Source organism: Gekko japonicus, unplaced genomic scaffold, assembly GCF_001447785.1.
Source record: "Gekko japonicus isolate JY-2015 unplaced genomic scaffold, Gekko_japonicus_V1.1 scaffold383, whole genome shotgun sequence".
Classification (NCBI taxonomy): Eukaryota; Metazoa; Chordata; class Lepidosauria; order Squamata; family Gekkonidae; genus Gekko; species Gekko japonicus.
This window is the reverse complement of record NW_015164193.1, coordinates 1,058,131-1,078,979: the sequence shown is the minus strand read 5'-3', so window position 1 is coordinate 1,078,979 and position 20,849 is coordinate 1,058,131. Positions and strand designations below refer to the sequence as shown.

Below are 20,849 nucleotides of genomic sequence, written 5' to 3'. Positions count from 1 at the left end.
CTGAATTGCCATTTCTTGGCAGATGTTACTTTGATTGCTTGGGAACGCCGGTATCTATCTGCACATCAAGGAGAATCTCGACACTGAGACTTCACACCTGACCAGATGGCTTTCCATGAGTTAGAGTTTAGAGTTTCAAATATTGTCCACACCCCTAAGGTGCTGCCCCTTACTACACGCACCAATGAGATATAGGGATGGGACGGACTACAGATAGGTGGGTTTACAGCTTGGCAAGGTTGCCACCCACCCGAAGATTTGACTATAAAAAGTGAGGACCAAACATTGGGTCTTTGCTAGCCGCTACCCCCCCCGCCTGCTTTAATACCCTTTGTCTTTACTTGATCGCTTGGTGTGCGCAGCCAAAGAGGTCCATGCCCTGCCGGCTGGTTCTGGCAGAGTGTGATTTAGAAGTACCCCTAGATTCTATCATTCTTCCCTCAATTCTTCATTGCAACAGACAAGACTACAGGAAAGATAAGTATTAAACCGTAAACCTACCTACCTCTTAAGTAAAAGGGACTATTTTATGTACTTCTATAATTCTAAAGGAACTTGATTGTATGTGTGTGTAACGATTCCTTGTGTTTTTTTTTGTGTGTGTCTCTTTAAAAGTTTGGTTGCATGGCTGTGATAGATAGACTAGAGTGGTTGAGAAAGGCAAGATGGTATGATTGGTGGTTGACAGAGAGGGGGAGGGGTTTGGAAGTGAATCTGAATGGATGAGTATGTATGTCAGTCAGGAGTTACAGTTAGATGTTGACAGTTGATGTTCAGGTAGTTAGTTAGACAAGCAGTTCTGTGTTGAAGCAGATATAAAACTGACAGCTGAGGTAGTTCAGTGAGACAGAGAAACAGAAGGAAAGCTGAGTGTATAGGAAAAAGTAAATGAAAGTTTAATTGAAGACAAGTTATAGGAAAGGCTGTATGTCCTGATAAACTGGAGAGAAACAGTGAACATATATGACCTGGAGTTAAATAAGTGTTACAAAGTTCCCTGAAAGATCCCTGTCAGTGAGAGAGAAGATTGTGTGGGATACCAAAGAAATTGTTCAGTATTTACACATTGCCAGTTACATTGTACTACCCTCTTATTCATGCTTTATTTTAATAAATCCTCTTTCATTCAAGTATACCAGCTCTGAAAGAAATACTTCCCAGGACCACATAGTTCTTCGTAAGCCTTGAACTCGGTCTACCTAACCAGTAAGAGTAAAAGTAAAAGCATAAAGGTTTGGAAGTCCTTAAAATTTCCTGGTGGCAGCAAATAAAGAACACTTTTAAAGTGAAACTAGTCCTCCCCAATAAGGAGGACATCACAGTGTGTATGATTCTGTTTTCGTGTGTATGTGATTTTGATACTCATCAGTAAAGACAAATTGTTTGGAATTCACCAGTCTCGTCTCCATCACTGGGACTCTGTGGGGTAGACAGAACCTCCGTAAACTTTGGCAAGAATTCACGTTAAATTTAGTTACCAACTGTTGTAAATAAGGCAGTTTGGCTAACAGCAGAGGTCATTTCGGGGGTGAGGTGCAGGGGGGCGGGGCACATGATGAAGCCCCGCCCCCTGCTTCCGGCCTCCCCGCTTCCAGCCCTCATTCAGCCAGGAGGAGGCAGGAGAAGAGGGAGGGTAAGTTGCTTCCTCCCCGCCTCTCCCCACCCCTGCCTGCCTGGGGCCAGGGAGGGCCTTGGCGGGGCTTCCTCGCACTCCCGCTGGCCTTGCAGGTCCACCGCCGGGCCCCTGATGTCAGGGGGTGTGGCATATGCTAATGAGTTAAGCTAATGAGTTCCCCTAGCTCTTTTTCAACTAAATGACCCCTGGCTAACAGGGTTGTCTGCCCCCTCCAACTGTTGAATGTCAGTCTTTGTGTATCTGGAGTAAGGGGAAGGGCTTCTTTCTCTGCTTTCCCACTCTCTCCTCAGCATGAGCCACAGCAGGCTGGGTGAGCGAAAGAGTGAAATTGCCAAGTTTCCTGGAGGAGGGCCATCTGGCTGTGAAGAAATGGGACTAAAATCTCCATCACCTACTGTGGCCAGCTCGTTCCCTTCCGGGGTTGTTGCTTTGGTGGTGGTAGGATTGGAGTTAGCTTGCTCTTCATTGCAGTTAGCTTGCTCTTCTCCTAAAGGCCCAGGCAGCCTTTAGGAAGCTAACAATCCCCTGGTTGTGTTTTGTTTCCAATGCCAGAACTGGATCCACACACCATTGGATGGTGCACTATTGTTGCACATTAGCAGTCACTTGTAATGCTATTGTCCTGTCCATAAGGGGTGTGGGGGAACGGTTCAACACATGAAGCTGCCTTATACTGAATCAGACCCTTGGTCCATCGAGGTCAGTATTGCCTACTCAGACTGGCAGTGGCTCTCCAGGGTTTCAGGGAGAGTTCTTTCACATCACCCACTTCTCAGTTCTTTCAACTGGAGGTGTCAGGGATTCACATTGTGACTTCCTGCATGCAAAGCAGATGCTCAACCACTGACCCACAGCCCCTCCCCACATTGGCTCTCCAGGGTTTCAGGGAGAGTTCTTTCACATCACCCACTACTCAGTTCTTTCAACTGGAGATGTCAGGGATTCACATTGGGACTTCCTGCATGCAAAGCAGATGCTCAACCACTGACCCACAGCCCCTCCCTACATTGTGAATTACTGGAATGACAGCACAAGATCCAGCTATGTACAGATAAAGAAAGATCTGTAGATGGTAAGTGATATCCTGCAAGGTCCTTGTGCTTACTAGTCACAGGCATGTGGTGCTATGAGCTGAGTAATTTTGGCCTGGGCAAGGACCCTTGGCAGTATGCACAGAGTACAACTCACTTCTTTCACCTGATATGCAGAGCAGGTAGCCACATTTACCAAACAAAATCTGCAAACTTTAGTGACTCAAGACAGGGTTTAAGTACCTTAAACCACCAAACTGCTTGCCATTTGGTTTTTCTGACATTTTATTTTCCTATCAGTCCCTGCAGCATTTTGTTCTAAGGACACAAAGTGACTCCTACAGATTTTACCCCCAAGCACTCTGTAATGCTAATTCAGATTCATCCCAGCTGCATCATGTATGCAGGACCAGCCCTGGATCCAGTGGTGCCCCAGTTAAGCCCTTCCCCTTCCAATAGTTCCAACTTTTGAACACTTTTTAAATAATTTGAGGTGTGTAACTCATTTCACAGTTTTGGTCCATAATCTGCAGGCATGGTTTACCAGTGTCAAATAAAAATAAAACTAGATGACGAATGTTCTTTTAGAGTGGGTTTAATGCTTAATAATCTCTTCGTCTGAATATTTTTACAGTACAAGTGATATCACAGTCACTTGTGAGTGCACTCTGATGTATGGGAAAAGAAGTACATTTTCCTAGTGTTTTCTTTAAAAAGCATTGACATAACAGTGTTGTCAGGTATTCGTATGATCTGTTTCAGCTGAAGGGCCATGGCTCCATGGCAGAGCATCTGTGTGGCATGCAGAAGGTCCCAGATTCAGTCACCAACATTTCCAGTTAAAAGATCTGGCCACGGGTCACTTTGAGCAGGAACAGCGTTCCAGGAGTAACAAGTAAACTCCCCCCCCCTCCTTTCCCTTCACCTCACCTCCAAGTGGGGCGAAGGGAAAGGGGGGGGGGGAGAAAGGGAATCCAGGTCAACCCTCACCCATAATAGAAGCAGCACCTGTAGCCAGATGAAAGGAATTCTCTCAGTGGCCATTGTTTGTCAACCACAGCAGTATTTCCAGCCTTCAAGCATTTGTTTCTGTCAGTAAAATGTAGGGGAAGAGAGCATGTCAGGCCTGGCAGCAGTCACTGGACAACTTGACACCATGCAACTTGCATACCTCATGCAGGCCCAGCTGCTTGCTACTGCTGTTGTGTAGTGGTTAGTGTTCCAGAGAAGGATTTGGGAGACCCAGGTTTGAACCTGAGTTGGGAAATGTCTAGAGATTTTGGGGGTGTAGCCTGAGCGGTGGGTGTTGCCTTGTGATGTCAGGGGGTGTGACATATGCAAATGTTATGCTCATTAGCATAACTCATTAGCAAATGTTATGCTAATGAGTTATGCTAATGAGCTCCTGCACCTCTTTTTCTACGAAATGACCCTTGAAACTAACTACCTAAGGTTCAAATTAAAAGTTCACACTCTTAGTTGCTTTTTGCCTCTGGACAGTTTGTAACAGTAACATTTCTTCTGGACTGTGTCCAGTTTAAACTCAGCTTTAAGGTTGTCAGCAATCACCCAGCATCTTTCAAAGTAATCCTCTGACCCAGGGGTCCTCAACCTTTTATAGCCTGTGTGCACCTTTGGAATTTTGAGAGGAGGTGATGAGCACAGCCTGAAAATGGCTGCCACAGGAGATGGAGCCAAATGTAGTACTTCTCTCCTCGCTTTACAAAAGAATTGCATGACAACTATACCAAATATATGAAGCTGCCTAATTCAGAGTCTGGCCATTGGTCTGGCAAGGTCTGTACTTTGGTTGGAAGCATGATCCAGCCACGGGGAGGACAGCAAACCTGAGAAGGGGAAGTGGCCTTCTGCTACTGAACACATCTCCCCTCATTAAACAGCTCTGCTCCCTGGACTTATAATTCCCTCTCTGCTTTGAAAAATAGGCTCATGGCAACAGTTGGGAATGGAACTACATACTGGCTAAGGAAAGCCCAGGTACCTACCAGTTCTCCTGATAGTCTAGTGGCTGCAGTTGCAGTTGCTATTGCAGCTGTGGAAAGTGCTTTCATTTGAATGAGAGCAGCCAATAACAAGTTCTGCCTTACCATGGCCCCACCCCCACAACTTTCTGAAAAGTTTGGCAGATGCCTGGGGAAATAGTGGTAGGCACCCTGGCTCCCTCAGGTGCCATGTTGGGGAACCCTGCTCTGATCTTTTTTTGAGGAATGAAAATGCTTGCTACTTGTTCCTGTGTGGCTAAAGGTCTTTCACACTTGCCTAATAGCTTCATATAAATATTGGACAGGAGGGATGTTAAGACCACCTTTATGAGGATCTGTAGCAAAAACCTTGAGGGTGGGGATGATAAACCACACCTTTCAGAACTGCCAGGACTGAGCCCTAATCTATGCCTGAGGTGGTAGAATGGATTGCATTACACATATAGGGATGTGCAACCCCCGCCCCCCGACATGTTCAGGTGTATTGAACCCCAAAAATATTGGTATTTCCTGATATCCTCAAATTCCAATACTGGTATGGTATTCGGATTCGCTAAATATTTGGAATTGGCAATTTTTCCGGCTCCACTAGATCCTATGGGGACCATTATAGTCAAGATATAGAATAGATATAGAATCAATCTGGGGGTATCTGGGGCTCTGCAGGGGCGTTTTTTTGAGGTAGAGGCACCAGACTTGCAGCATAGCTGCTGGTGCCTGTCCTCAAAAAAACGCCTTGTTTCAAACAGATTGGACCAGAGGTTTAGACAATGGGCCCCGAAAGAGGGTGCCCCCATTCTCCCTTGGTTTCAATGGAGAAAATAGACATTTAAAGAGCTCACGGTCCCTTTAAATGCCTTCTCCAAGCCACAAGTGAACTCTGAAAGCATTTAAAGGGCTTGTGGTCCCTTTAAATGCCTTCTCCAAGCAGGGAGTTCACTCTGAAGGCATTTAAAGGGATGGAGAGCCCCTTAAATGCCCTTTAACTGCAGCTATCTGGTGGTCCCAAAAATCCTGGATATTTTTGGGATTTTTTAGGTCAGCCATTTTTGGATAGCCAAATAAAAAGCCCACTTGCTGTCCAGCTAAAAAGATAAATGGAAAATACTGATAAAATATTTTTCAGGTTGTTTTTTTTTACTCAGTTTAGCCAAATGCACACCCCTATACACATATTAGATGGGGAGTCAGCTAGTTAAATGTTTTCCTGTGTTAAAAACTGCCAATGGAAAACAAGCACATGAGGCAAAGGGCTGGGCTGGAATCTTTCTTACTGATAAAATAGTTTTCTGATTTATTTATTTAGATACTTACATTTCTCCATGATGGGACATATAGTGGCTTACAGCAGTAGAGAAATGCAGATAAACAAATGAACAGAACAACAAACTACATCTTGGGCCAGTCCTTGATCCAATGGGCTGGTTCGGCCAAGGCCACAGGCTCATGCCTCTGGCCACACCCAAGCTTTATACTTGGAACAGGAAGGGAAAACAAAAGCTGGCAGAGATGTTCCTCCCAATCTTTCCTTCACTTCAGTTTAAAAAACCCCATCAACAACTAGATGGAGCGTAAAAAAATGATATATCACTCCTGTAGTATGAGGTGGTTGTGTCTCTTTTATACTACTTCATTCTGCCCCAACATGACAGAAGTTACGATAACAGGCCTATGAATGCCCACCAGGTCTTCCCATAATACCAGTGCTTTATTAATAGACTAGCAGATGTTCGTCTACCATGTACATTTTTTAGCATTAGTATGTTAGGGCTATACCTGTGCTTAGGCTCCTACCTAAGTGATGTGATATATGAGGGTCAAGCTAGCAAAAGAAGTTCTTTTTCAGGGCTCTTTTTGTAGCAGGTACTCATTTGCATATTAAGCGACACACCCCTAATGTAGCCAATCCTCCAAGAGCTTACAGTAGCTCCTGTAAGAAGAGCTCTGTAAGCTCTTGGAGGATTGGCTACATTAGGGGTGTGTGGCCTAATATGCAAAGCCGGCCGAACTGCGCATGTCGGAGCATGCGCAGTTCGGCTCCGGGCCGGGGTTGAGCCGGCGCAAGGGAGCGCCGGCGATCAGACGCCCGGGAAGAAGCGCCGCGTCCACTTGAACCACCGAGGTAGGTGGTTCATTTTGCGGCGGTTCTTCCCGGGTTTGGGCCAGTTCGGGTGCGGAAGCAGAACGCTTCCCAGATGTGGTGGTGTGATCGCGCTGCTTTGATCCGCCCCCAAACTGGCCCGCAACTGGCCCAAATCACCGCGTGTGAACGGGACCTGTATTGTTTTACAATAGTACAATAGTAATATTGACCACTGAGGAAGGCCCTAAGGGGCCAAAATGCATATGGTCTACTGGTCATAAGATATACCCATCAATTGTATATGTAAACTATCAGCTCTCTGTGTAAAAAGTTTTAAGAGTCTGATATTTGGATAATTTCTTTTAACTTATTTTATCTTTTACTAATGTGCACACCATGATAAATATTTGTATTTTTATAATAACTTATTTTGTTGGCTTGACCCTCATATATCACAGTCATATCTTTGGTCGAGTCCCCCCCCCCTCTTCTCGGTTTTTTACCTACTTAAGTGATACCAGGAAGTATGGTGTGGCTGGGAAGAAGGGAAATCATTTCACCAGACCTGGAAATTTACAGATTTTTTTTAACATTAATTAAACATGAATTGGATACTGGCCATATACCAGGAAACATAGTTTTGAAGAGGTTGCTGCAGGCTTGTGGCCAGGATTTTTTAATTTGGGGAGTCTTTAAATAAGTCGGGGGACACCCTGCACACACCCCCAAGGGAGTGCCACAAAGAAAATAAAATAAAAAATTGGAAGTTGGGGGGGCTCGGCTGGATGGGAAATTGGGGGGGGGCTTGGCAATAAGTCAGGGGGCCAGGCCCCAAGATGCCCCACTGTAGCTGCGGACCTGGGTTGCTGTCTGAAGTGACTTGCATAGTTAAATCCCCAAATAGGCTTTTCATGCAGTATCTCTGTTGTGAAATGCAGCATAAAAGGCTATTATTTGGTTTGCTGTAGCAGGCTGGTGACTGCTAATATTTACTTTCAGAGGGAGGAGCCAGTCTTTCGTCACAGGTATTTCTATTTCCAACCCCCCCCAAGAAAAAAAAATAACCATACCCTGAAGTTGAATAGTTTAAGAAGCATACCTCTGAGGTTGCCTTTCCCTCTGAGAATGAAGGGACAGCTTCTTAAACATGAGCACGAATGGAATAGAAAACTGGAGAACTTAATGTGCTGTATGGGTTAGTACTGCAATACCTGTGTTTTGTTTCGACTTAATCGCTTAGCCATGTTTGATTTGGATAGGAAGTATAAGATTGTCCTAGAGAATGAAAATTAAACTATGTTTTCCTTCTTTTGGTCAGCTTTACTTTCCTCTTCTTAACAATCATTATTCTTCAGACAGCTGTTCAGAGTATGAGAAACATAAAAAAAGAATGGTTAGATGTAAGAGTGTCTCAGTTTTAACATTACTCCTTTTGCGCTTTGTTTTTTTTTTTGCTTGGGCTGGGGAATGTCAAATTTACACGTTTGCCTGCATCTGATTTCACTCCATTTTACTGCTTGTTGTCACAGATGAGTTTGCAAAACACACTGACATTTAATGCACAGTCACCTTCCATGTTCTGACATTCTGCCCAATGGAGGGGTATTTGGCATCATGAGGTACAGGCTTCTGCCTTCTGATTATACTTCTGGTAGTACGCTAGCTTAAAATATGACAGAATGTAAAAAAGTAACTAAATGCTAAGGTTCTATTAGGGTGGCCTAACACTTTTTAAAGGCTCAAAATAGTGTCTTTACTTTACAGTAGTCATAGCAACACTGCCCTAAATATAAAATGTGTGGTTGACATCACAAGTAGTTACAACCGTCAAAATGAAGAGGCATATTGCATGACTGCGTTAGAATTAGAGGTGTAATCCGGAAAAAAAGTTGTGCTGATATTTTTAAAGTAAACGTGGTTTTTAATGATGTTTAAAATATTTTTAGCTTCTTGAATAATTCTGTCATCTTGGACACTACTTTTACCATCATAGTAGTGCTTGCTTATGTTAGCAGCTTGAAGGCATTAGGTGTACTAAATGTTTAAATTTATTTACGACTAGAGTTGTGGGAGATGGCTACTCAATTCTTCTGCTCATTCTCCTTTTTCTTCATTGAAGGCCTTAAAACCCAGAAATGATTACATGCTCTTATTCCAAACCATATTTGATAGATCAGTTTTTTGGATTCATTTAGACCCTGCTTTTCTGCTAGACTGGTTTCCGGAGGCAGGTTATAGAGCAAAACTACATTTTTAAAATTAAAGCCTCTTGCTGAGATGCACAGTTCTTTCCCTTCAGTTTTATTTGGTCAGTTTTGCTTAAATTCAGGGCCGGCTCGCCCGTTAGGCAAACTAGGCGCTCGCCTAGGGCGTGCCGGCCCTCAGGGGTGCCAAACTGCGCCGTGGCCTCCCCGCCAAATGCCCCCCACCGCTGCCCTAATCGGGCGATCGCCACTGCCATGGCGGCTGGCGAGCGGAGGCGGGAAGCACTGGGGGGTTGCGCCTTCCGGCCCGCGGCAGCTGAGCCCCTCTTCCCAGCAAGAGAGAAAAGAAAGGTGGCGGGGATCGGGTGCCTGCCCCTCGCGCGTGCACTCTCTCTCTCTCTCTGCGGCGAGGGAGGGAAGCAGGGGAGGGAGGAAGGAAGGAAGGTGGCAAGGAGGCAGAGGGCGCCATGGGGGGCGGGGGGCTCCTCTTCCTCTTTCTCCAGTGCAGCCCTGGCAGCGGTGCCAGGTGCAGCAGCCACCCGGCGTGGGCTGGCGATCCAGGGCCCGCTGTGCCCGGCCGGCGCTCCAGCGGGCCAGCTGCCCTGGCGCGGCAAGGCTGCTGCTACTGCTGCTGCATCCGCCTCCCCCTCCTCTGCCGCAGCCCGCCTGCAGCTTCCTGGGTGTAGCAGCCAGCCGGCCAGGCGCTTCTCCGCCTCTTCAGGCTGCCGCGGGGCGGGGAGTAGGGAGCGCGCACAGAGGCGACTGGCCGGGCTGGGGGGGCGGCGCACGCCTGCCTGCTGGCCCCTCCTCCTGCGGGCTCTCTCCGGAGAGCTTTCTGAGCCCCACCTACCTCACAGGCACTCTCTCACGTGGCGTCACTCTGTCTCCCCCCCAGGCGGTCAGCTGGGAGGTTTCCAGCCCCCACCGGGAGGTTGGCATCTGAGGGGGGGCGCCTCGAGGCGGCCTCGCCTAGGGCGCACAAACCCCTCGGGGCCGGCCCTGCTTAAATTGTAAGATCTTTGGGCAAGATGGTTACTCTTTTGTGTTCTGAATAACATTCTAATACACTGTGAATGATGTTCAAATTCGGGTTTGGCTGCATTTTTCTATTTAGAGACTGAGGCTATGCAATCTACAGTGTATTAAAGCATGCAGTTTCCGATCTGTTGTCATCCTTGGGCTTTGGAATAGTCTTAGATATGTAGAAAAGTTGTGTCTGGAATCCAGACATGAGCATTTTTGATCTCGTTTGCAAGAGTAGACCTGGAAGGTAGTTTGGGAAGTGTACTGCTACTGTACTGAATCAAAGCATTTTAATGGTTGTGTGACAGTACCTCTCTCTTATTTTGTGTGGTTAGGTGGGATGTAGTTTTAAATTTCTTGTTGTTTCTTTCTCTCACTCAAAGTATCTATCGCTGCCACGAGGAATTTAATTCCGGTCTTTAATTAACCTTTCCCACAGTATTGTGCCCAAGCTCTAAGGCTCCTTCATTGGACTATGTGGTTCTGAGGATAAGACTCTGAGTTAACAATAAACAAGATAAAATTTTATTGGTAAAATAAGCATATTGGTTACAAATCGTTTTGTTAAGTTGCTCAGTAAAATCTTTCACTTTTTACTCAGGTCTCTGTCAGCTTCCCCCCCTCACACTCTTATAATACTCTCACAATATTAGATTTTGCCTAAATTGCCCCCTGAAGTACTTTTCTTTCTCCTTTAGAATCTTAATGTCTTTCACAGCACCTCTATCCTTATACTATTTTCCAGAGGGTTTTTTTTTGGTGTGGATACTTATTTCCACCAACAGGGAGCTCACTCTCCACCAACAGCTTTTCCTACATAGTCAGAAGACTTCCTGGGTTTGTAGAAAAATCCAAAAACTAAGTAGTCTGGAGCTGAGCAGTAATTCCAGGGGATCCCCAGAGCCCACCTGGAGGCTGGCATCCCTAGGCAGCACCCTCTGGTTGACTTGATACTACCTGATTTGCATGACTCAACTTGGCCTGGCTGCTTGCTGCTGTTCAGCAGCCATCCTTTGAAAGCCAGTGCGGTGCAGCAGTTAGAGCTTCAGAGTAGGGTCTGCAAGACCCAGGTTCAGATCCCCCATCTTGCGGCGGAAGCTGACTGGGTGATTTTGGACCAGTCACATACTTTCAGCCTAACCAACTTCACAGGGTTGTTGTGCAGATAAAAAGGAGGTAGGAATAATGCAAGCTGGCTTGGTTCCCACTGTGGAGAAAGACTATAATTTTCCTTGGTAGAGGCTGTGGGGGAGGGGGTGGAGACAAAAAGCTGAAGGCAGATAAATTATTATTATTATTTATTATTTATTAAATTTATATCCCAACCTCCCCAAATGGACTCAGGGCGGCTAACAAGAGGCATATGCCATGATACAACTACTAAAAACAGAATAAAACAGTCAATTACAAAGTGCCGGTGCTCTAAATAATAAGCTCATCAATCCATGATGGGGTTCCACAAACCAGCATAACCCATCAGCATCAGTTCCGGATGGTACTGTCGTCCTTTCATAACCAGTTCTCACCGTCAAAGATGGCAGCTTGGTGGTGGTGCAGTAGTGGTGGCAGCTCCTATGCAATAGCCTGGTGGAAGAGCTCTGTCTTACACGCCCTGCGGAACTGCATACGGTCCCGCAGGGCCCGGATCTCCTCCGGGAGTTCATTCCACCTGATAGGTGCCACCACCGAAAAGGCCCTGGCTCTGGTTGCAGCCAACTTGATGTCCGTGGGGCCTGGAATAACCAAAAGATGTTGTGCCCCTGACCGTAGTTCTCTTGGGGGAACATATGGGGAAAGGCGGTCCCTTAGGTAAGCTGGACCCTGGCCATCAAGTGCTTTATAGGTAAGATTTGAAGCAAATCCAGTATGCTATAGGCAGCCAGTGCAGTGCCTTCAGCTCCGGCTGGATGTGGTCCCACCTAGTGAGACCCATCAACAGCCTAGCTGCTGCATTCTGCACTAGCTGCAGCTTCCGGATTTGCAACAGAGGCAGCCCCATGTACAGAGCGTTACAGTAGTCCAGCCTCGAGGTAACTGTCGCATGGATCACTGTGGCCAAGTAAGGGGACCAACTGCTGCGCCAGCCGAAGATGGTAAAAGGCTTACTTGACAGTGGTTGCCACCTGGGCCTCCATCGTCAAAGAGGAGTCCAGAAGCACTCCCAAACTCCTAACCCTCGATACCGGCACCAAAGGCGCCCCATCGAAGGCTGGGAGGGAGAGCCCCAACCCCGAACCAACCTGACTTAGGCCCAGGACCTCCGTCTTTGCAGGTTTTAGTTTCAGCCGGCTCAGTCTGAACCAACCAGCCACAGCTTGCAATGCCCAATGGAGGTCATCTGGGTCGGAGTTCGACTGGCCACCCAGCATCAGATAGAGCTGGGTGTCATCTGCATATTAATGACGCCCAAGCCCATAGCTCCGGGCAATCTGCGCAAGGGGGCGCATATAGATGTTAAATAACATCGGGGACAGTACCGCCCCCTGAGGCACCCCACACTCAAGAGGGTGCCTCCAGGACCGCTGATCCCCTATCGCCACCCTTTGTCCCCGACCTTGAAGGAAAGAGGCCAACCATTGAAGGGCAAGCCCCTGAATCCCCACGTTGGGTTGCTTCTCAAACTCTATGTAGATTGACCACAACTGACAGCTGCTGACTTCTGACTTCAAACTGAACACTCTGCCTTCTCTCTCTCTCTCCACACACACACCTCCTAGCTCGGTCCACACACTCTCAGTCACCAACCAATCACCTCACTCACTCATCTCCCTCTTTCACCCCCTTATTCTTTTGACACTTACCAGCTATTTAAAGAAACACACACATATAATTGAAATCATTACAGGTTGTATTAAATAATTCCATTCTTTGTTGCTTTTTGTAACTTTGCAGTATATTAATTGCAAAGTAGGAAAGGCTCTATTCAGATGTCATCTGAAACCATGGTTTAATTAAACCAACTATGGCCGCGGTCACATGGAGCATTAGGCATGCTAGAGAGACGGAAGATAGGCGGATTTTCCGGGCGCGATCTCACCGCCATATCTGGGAAGCGTAGTGCTCCCGTGGCAAACTGGAGGTTTCCTGCCGAAAATGTGTGGTTAAAAACTAATACCTCGGAGGTACTCGTTTCCGGTAACTGCGGGGCAAGGGCGGGCGTCTGATCGTGTTTCCGGTGGTAGTTCCGGCGCCCGCCCATGCCCCCTCGTATAAAGGGTTTTTTTAAAAACTGTCCATGGGATGCGCACAAGCACCCAAGGGGGCATGCGCAAACTTTGGTGTCCAGAGAAAAAAATACCCGTTTGCCGCACCGCTTCTTTGCCACGGCACAGGATTGTGGTGTGCTCGGCACCTCCCCCCTACCACGGGACCTCCATGGGACCTCCACGGTACGTCTGCTGGCGCAACCGCATGTTATTTTGCCCCGTGCCAAACAGCCACGCTCCCCCCCCGCATTTTCCTGCCCATGTGCCCGCGGCCTATTATTAATGTGATTGTCTGAATGTAAGCTACTCTGTGAACTCTGGTTGTCACAGGCCCCGTTCACATGGAGAATTTGCCCAGTGAGAGGGATGCCTTGCCTACGTATTAAATGGGCGCGATCATACCTCAACATCTGGGAAGCGTGGCGCTCCCGTCTCCAACCCGTAACTTCAGCCCCAAAAAACGGAGTTAAAAGATACTGGGAACCATGCAGTATCTTCCGGAAAAGGCGCAGCGCGTGCGGGCGTCTGATCAGGAAGTGCTTGTAGCCCATCGCAGCCGGTGCCCGTCGGCATCCCACACATGCGCACAAATGTGTCACTGCCATTTTGCCTCACTTCGTGTGATCGGCTGCCAAAGGCCTGAGCACGGAGCCTCAGGGAACGGTCTGATCTTGCTACCGCTCCATTTTGCTCTAGCTCTAAAATCCTCCCTTCCCCTGTGGATTATCCCGCTCGTGTGACCGGGACCACAGTTTGTCAAACTAAGGTCTGAAACCAAGGTTTAATTTTGGTTTATTAACCACAGGTAGTCTTCACTATGATTTCTCATGCTTAATCTTTGTTACCTGGCCCTGCTCTCATGCATGCACCTGCTTCAGAGCTGACTGGTAAGAGCTTCAATGAAACCAGCATTTGTCAAGACAAACCAGGATTTAAGTGATCACCTATGAGCCAAATCTTGGTATTACAAAGTGACCATAGTTAAAATAAACCACGGTTTTGCCTTATGTCTGAACTGAGCCTAATACTCATGAAGAAAATGAAAGTATTATTTAACAGCCAAAAATGAGCAGTACACAAAGGAACAGCTAAAACAATTAAAGGAAGGAAGCTCGTATTGCCAGGTTTCAAGCAAAATTCAGTAGCATATGGAACAGTACTGAGAGGATTGGGAGACAAGACAGCTATTATTTGTTTTCCTTCAGGTCCCTTGTCCACTCCTCCCATATCTGCTATGTGGCACATCTGGAGTTCAGCATGTTGTGGCACATGAGAGAGTGAAGCAGATGACAAAATTGACTGGTTGGGAGAAACTGTGACTGACTTGGCTTTCAATTAAGAAGCAAATTTGAAGGGGGGAAAGGAAATTGCCAGGCTGCAACCTGACAACTGTAAGAGAGGTCCCAATGCTATCTGGAGATAAAGAAGGAACAGACAATGTTCAACAGAGAGGAACTGGCAGTGGGAAAGATTAGTTTATGAATTAATCCGGTAAGCCTGTAGTAGGGTTGCCAGCTTTTAAACCTGACCACGGCCCATAGGTATCCATCGACAATTATCAGGTGATCACTTTTAGCTTCATGTGATAGAATTATAGGGTTGCCAATTCCAGCTTGGGGAAATTCCTGGAGAATTGGTGGTGTTGCCTGGGAAGGTGGAAATTGAGGAGGAAGCTCAGAAAGGAGTGTGATGCTATACAGTTTACCCTTAAGAGCTGCCATTACCTCCAGGTGAACTATCTCTGTCATCTGGAGATTGTAATTTCAGGAGAACTCCAAGATTGGAAGGTTGGTAAGTCTAACACAACCTTTGTTAAAAGTAAGTTTTGGCATAGGCCATGATATTTGGGCAGTTGGTAACCCTAACCTGGGACCAAGTGTAGGGTTGCTTGGTCTCCCACGGTTGTGGGAGACCTCCTGCCAACACTTCCTGACTCCCACTGACTCTTGGTAGGCCAGCGGGAGAGAAAAAAGGCGGGGAGAGTCACTGATATGCAGGGGTCTTTTGGGGCCAGAGTGCACCTGTGCATTGCTCTGGGAGCCCAAGAGCTGGCAAAATGGTGGTGGCAGCAAGCCCCGCCCCCAGCTCCCCACGCAACGGCCTGTTGCCAGTCTTCCGGGGCCCGCGCCAGAGGGCTGCGGCCCCGGGGAGGCCAGAGGAGGCCTGTTGCCGCCTCCCCGGGGCCTGCATCGGAGTGCTGTGGCCCCGAGGAGGCTGGAGGAGGCCCGTTGCTGCATCCCTGGGCCAGCGCCAGAGCGCTGCGGCCCGGGGGAGGCCAGAAAACGTGGGGTAAGTGAGGGATCTGCGGGGGTGGTGGAGGCTTGATTGGAGGAGTGGGGGGTAAGAGAGCCTCCCCCTTCCCCCATCTCTTTGTCCTCTTTCTTTCTCTCCTTTCCTTCCCCTTTCCTTTTCTTTCCCTCCTTTTGTTTCTCTTTCTCTTTTTCTTCCTCTCTTTTCCTTCTTCTTTCCTTCTCTCTCTTTTTTTTTTAGAAAGTTCTCACTTTCTGCGATCTCTCTCTCTCTCTCTCTCTCTCTCTCTCTCTCTCTCTCTCTCTCTCTCCCTCCCTCTCCCTCCCTCTCCCTCTCCCTCTCCCTCTCCCTCTCTCTCTCTCTCTCTCTCTCTCTCTCTCTCTCTCTCTCTCCTTTCCTCTTTCCTCCTTCTGCGGCCCAACTCCAGTGAGAAGGGGTTTAAACTGTAAACACTTTCTCTCTTTGCTCCCCCCCCCCAGCTGGGGAAGAGAAGGGGAGGCTTTTGAAGATGCCTTGCCCCCCTTTTGCTTCCCCTTCTGACATCACTTCCTATTATGTCAGGGGGCGTTGCATATGCTAATGAGCTATTATGCTAATAGCCTAGTAGTTCATTAGCATACCATATGCTAATGAGCTCCTGCAGGTCTTTTTCTACGAAATATCCCCTGCTGATATGACAGCATAATGTTTTTTCCAGGGTGAGACCAGAAGTGATGTCACACTGCTCTAGACTTCCCTGTAAAATTTATGGTAAAAGCAAACATTTTCTGCTGAATCCTAGAGCGCTGGGACAACACTTCCAGGTTTGTCATCATGTTGACAGCTCCCCACCCCAGTCTCTTGCTGTGTGCCAGCCATCACCTGGCAATCCTAACCAAGTGTGAGACGTTGATAAGTAACCAATAGGTTTCTTTGTGTTTCACTTATAATTCCCTGATCCATGCAGTTTAACTCCAAACACTGATACAAAAAAATTGTGTTTGCTAGTATCCTTTTTACAGAACTTCCTTTACCCTATTTATTATTTAGTTTCTATTTCTTTTTGATTTCCGTCTTTGGTTTCTATAACAGCTTGATTTCTGGTAGTATTACAGATGTGCTTTGTAATTTCATAATAATTAATGTTTACATTTTTACCTCCAGGTTAAAGGTCTTAAGTCTTCAGGTAATTTGTAACACCCTAAAATCTTTGTAAGTGTTGTTTTTTTAAAAAAAATACTGAGTTTTGCTTGTTTGTTTTTTCTTCTTCTCAGATGAACGGGACAAAGTACAAAAGAAAACCTTCACAAAATGGATAAACCAGCACCTTCTGAAGGTCAGTTTATTCGCACACATCTTCTTTAGTATTGACTTTCGGAATTACAGCATCTGCCACTAGGTGCTAGTCTCTTGATAGAGAAATTGTGCTTGATCTTCCTGATGCTATCAAATAAATGGCTTTAAACTCCTTACAGTCTAATTCTAAATGTTTGCAAGTCTATACATGTTCAGATAAATTGTTACTGGGTTTTAGAGCTAAGGCCCTAATCATTCAAAGCAGCTCTATGATTTGAATTTGATTCACATTATTTATTTATATATTTGATTTTTCCCCTGCCCTCCCCGCCGAGGCAGGCTCAGGGCGGCTTATATAGGAAAACAATAGATAAAACAACAATATAAATATCAATATAAAAGACATGATAGAGTATTAAAACCATTAACATAACAATGGCAATACGGCTGTGGTAAAGTGCATATAGAGACATACATTCAGCGGTACATCCACTCTCGGCGGGCTCAGGTTGGCAATAAAATTGGCACACATGATGAAATGCAGCTCCTTACCTAAATGCCTGGTGGAAGAGCTCTATTTTCATGGCCCTGTGGAACTGTGAAGGGTCCCGCAGGGCCCTGATCTTGTCTGGAAGCTCAAAACGCCCTGGTCCTGGTCAATACCAGCTTGGCGTCCTTAGAACCAAGGGGGGCCAAACGATTTTGCGACCCTGAACGTAGTGCTCTCTGGGGAACATATGGGGAAAGACGGTCCCTCAGGTAGGTAGGTCCCTGGCCATATAGGGCTTTAAAGGTCAAGACCAGCACCTTGAAGCAAATCTGGTATGCTATTGGCAGCCAGTGCAATGCCTTTCGCACAGGCTGGATGTGCTCCTGCATAGGGAGACCCATCAACAGCCTGGCTGCTGCATTTTGCACCAGCTGCAGCTTCTGGAGTTGCACCAAGGGCAGCCCCATGTAGAGAGCATTGCAGTAATCCAACCTTGTGGTGACCATTGCATGGATCACTGTTGCCAGATCATTGCATTCAAGGAAGAGAACCAACTGCCTAATCAGCCGGAGATGGTAGAAGGCTGCTTTGGCAGTGGCTGCTACCTGGGCCTCCATGATTAAGGAGGCATCCAGGAGCACTCCCAAACTCCTGACCCTCGGCGCTGGCACCAACGGTGCCCCATCGAAGGCTGGTAGTGGGATCCCTATCCCCGATCCGCTCCGACTCAGGCACAGGATCTCCGTCTTCGTCGGATTCAATTTCAATCAGCTCAGTCTAAGCCAACCAGCCACATCCTGTAACGCCTGGTCCAGGTCTTCCGGGGTAGAGTCAGACTGACTGCCCAACAACAGATATAGCTGAGTGTCATCCGCATATTGGTGACACCCTAGCCCATGCCTCCCAGCAATCTGGGCAAGGGGGCGCATGTAGAGATTGAATAGCATTGGGGAAAGCACCGCCCCTTGAGGCACTCTACAGATTAGCGGGTGCCTTTGAGACAGCAGCTCCCCGAGAGCCACCCTTTGTTCCCGACCCTGGAGAAAGGAGACGAGCCATTGCAAGGCAAGCCCCTGAATCCCCATGTTATCGAGGCGGTGGGTCAGTAGCTGGTGGTCGACCGTGTCGAACGCCATTGACAAGTCCAACAACACCACCGCCATCCCGCCACGGTCCAGATGCCTCCGGAGGTCGTCTGTGAGGGCAACCAGTGTCGTCTCCATCCCATGGCCTGGGTGGAAGCTGGACTGGAAGGGATCTAGCATGGAAGTGTCATCCATAAAGCTCTGCAACTGCATCGCCACCGCCCTCTCAATTAATTTGCCCAAATAGGGTAAATTGGAAACTGGCCAATAGTTTGCCAATTCGGCTGGATCCAGAGATGGTTTTTTTAGGAGAGGGCAGACCATCGCTTCCTTGAGAGCCCCCAGGAACAGCCCCTCAGAGAGGGACTTGTTAATAATATCTCTGAGGGCACCTCGAAGCCCCTCACAGCTAGTTTTAATTAGCCATGAAGGGTCAAGGTCAAGGCTGCACGTGGTTGGGCGTACTGTCGAGATCTATATGTCGACTTCCTCTGGATTGAGTGTACTGAAATAATCCAAAATCGGACTAGAAGTGCATGGAGCCTCGAGTTCACTCACTGTCTCAACTGTGGCAGGGAGGTCACAGCAAAGCGATAAGATTTTATCTGCAAATTAGCTCGCAAAAGCCTCACAGCCAGTGTCCAATTCCCTAGTGTTTAGTCTGCCCTGTGACTGTTAAAGACCAAATCGTTCTATACAATTGGGCCGGGCGTGAGCTCGCAGACGCAATCGTGGCTGCGTAGAACTCCCTCTTTGTGGCTTTGACTGCCATTTCACAGGACACATCGAGCCAGTTTACACCTGCAGGCACATCATTTGATTACCCATTGCTTGGTATCTTATGTATGAACTGGCCCCATTGAAAAGTTATTTGTTGGAGACTGTCTTGCTATTTATTGATTGATTAAATGTCAACAGTGTGCATGTCACTTTACAGCTAAGAAGTAGAGTCCTGCCCCCAAGGTAATTACAGTCTAAAATTTGTGACAAGGACAGAGTAGTGGGATGAACTAGGGAAGAATATGCATTCATTCAAGTTCCATATACCTAGGCTGTGTTTCACGAGTGAAAGGGGTCTAAGGGTCTAATGGAAAAGGTGGGTGCAACTGAGGAGTTTGTCTGTGGTCCTTCAACTGTGATGGCTTGTCTGCACATGGAGAGAACTGCTTGATACAACAGTGACAGAATATTGAAATTCCATGCTTAACTCAATTTATAATAAATAGATTTAAAAAAATGGGAGTGAGCTTTTCCCAGTGGTGTCCACTTCTTAATCTCTCTGTATATTAAAAAGCTTTGTTGAATAGCCTATCATTTATATCAAAGGTAATTGGATATGAACTAACTGGACTGCCGCTTCAGAAATTTATATATTAAAGCCTACAATACTTTAAGTATTGTTTACTGGCCATTTGTTTGAATATTAACATCTGTTGTTGAGTTTTATATTGAAGAAGTGAAATACTTTTCTGCTTGATTGTTGTGGAATGTGCTTTCCTTACAAAACACAGACAGCAGCTTCATTGGACATTCCTTTTTCTATCAGTATGTTACCACTTCTGGTGCATTGAATTGTTCAATAAGTACTTCATGAAAAACCACCCCGAATATAGGTCATAAACCCTGTAGTAGGGAGTTCTTTGTAAGACCCCAGGCCCAACTCTTCTCCCCGGCAACTAAGTGTATGTAACAACTTCTGGTCCTGGATGGCTCACCACTCATGGCCTAATCCTCACTGATAGATACACCTAGGCCCCGGTCACACGGGATGATTTGCCCCGCGAAGCGGACAAGTTGCAAGCGCATCAAATGGGCGCGATCAGATGTCAACGCGGATCAAAAAGGTACTAGGGGAAATGTAGTACCTACCGGAAGATCCACAGCAAGGCCGGGCGTGGGATTGCGGACATGCTGGCAGCCAGTGTTATTCGAGGGACTGCCGGACTGCGCATGCGTGACTGCCGGACTGCGCATGCGCACGAATACTCCAGCAGCCTTGGCTCGCCCGTCTTTGCCTCGCTTTCCCCGGCCTTGTGATCACGCTGGACAGAATATGCGTGGGGGCTCGGGGGAAGCATCTGATCCCAATGCCGCGCTTTCCTTTGGTGCGGCTCTAAGAAGCTGCACTTCCGGTGCGGCTTTTTTCGCCGGTGTGACCGGGACCCTAGTCATCTCAAAGGGCCTGGATCATAGAATCATAGAATGTTAGAGTTGGAAGGGCCCTTGTAGGTCATCTAGTACAACCCCCTGCACTCTGCAGGATCATAGCCTAAAGATAGCCCTACAACATACCCGAAAGATGGTCGTCCAGCCTCTGCTTGAAAACATCCAGCAAAGGAGCATACACCACTTCCCGAGGCAGTCTGATGAAGATGCATTGATGAAGTCTAATAAACTCTGATGAAGATTGCATTGTGGATGTGCCCAGTTGTGCCTCCATAACATGAAAGAGCATAAGAACATAAGAGAAGCCAATATTGGATCAGGCCATTGGCCTATCTAGTTCAACACTCTGTCACACAGTGGCCAAAAATACTAGGTGCCATCAGGAGTTCCACCAGTG

General features: G+C 47.2%; 1 protein-coding gene across 1 annotated transcript in view; it reads left to right on the top strand.

Annotated features, from left to right (window-relative positions):
- DST (dystonin) overlaps positions 1 to 20,849 on the top strand; it is a 484,671-nt gene that overhangs the window by 57,360 nt on the left and 406,462 nt on the right. Inside the window, exon 2 of the mRNA XM_015408298.1 lies at positions 16,690 to 16,751. Coding sequence (XP_015263784.1) covers positions 16,690 to 16,751 — 62 coding nt within the window. The remainder of the gene's footprint in view (positions 1 to 16,689; positions 16,752 to 20,849) is intronic.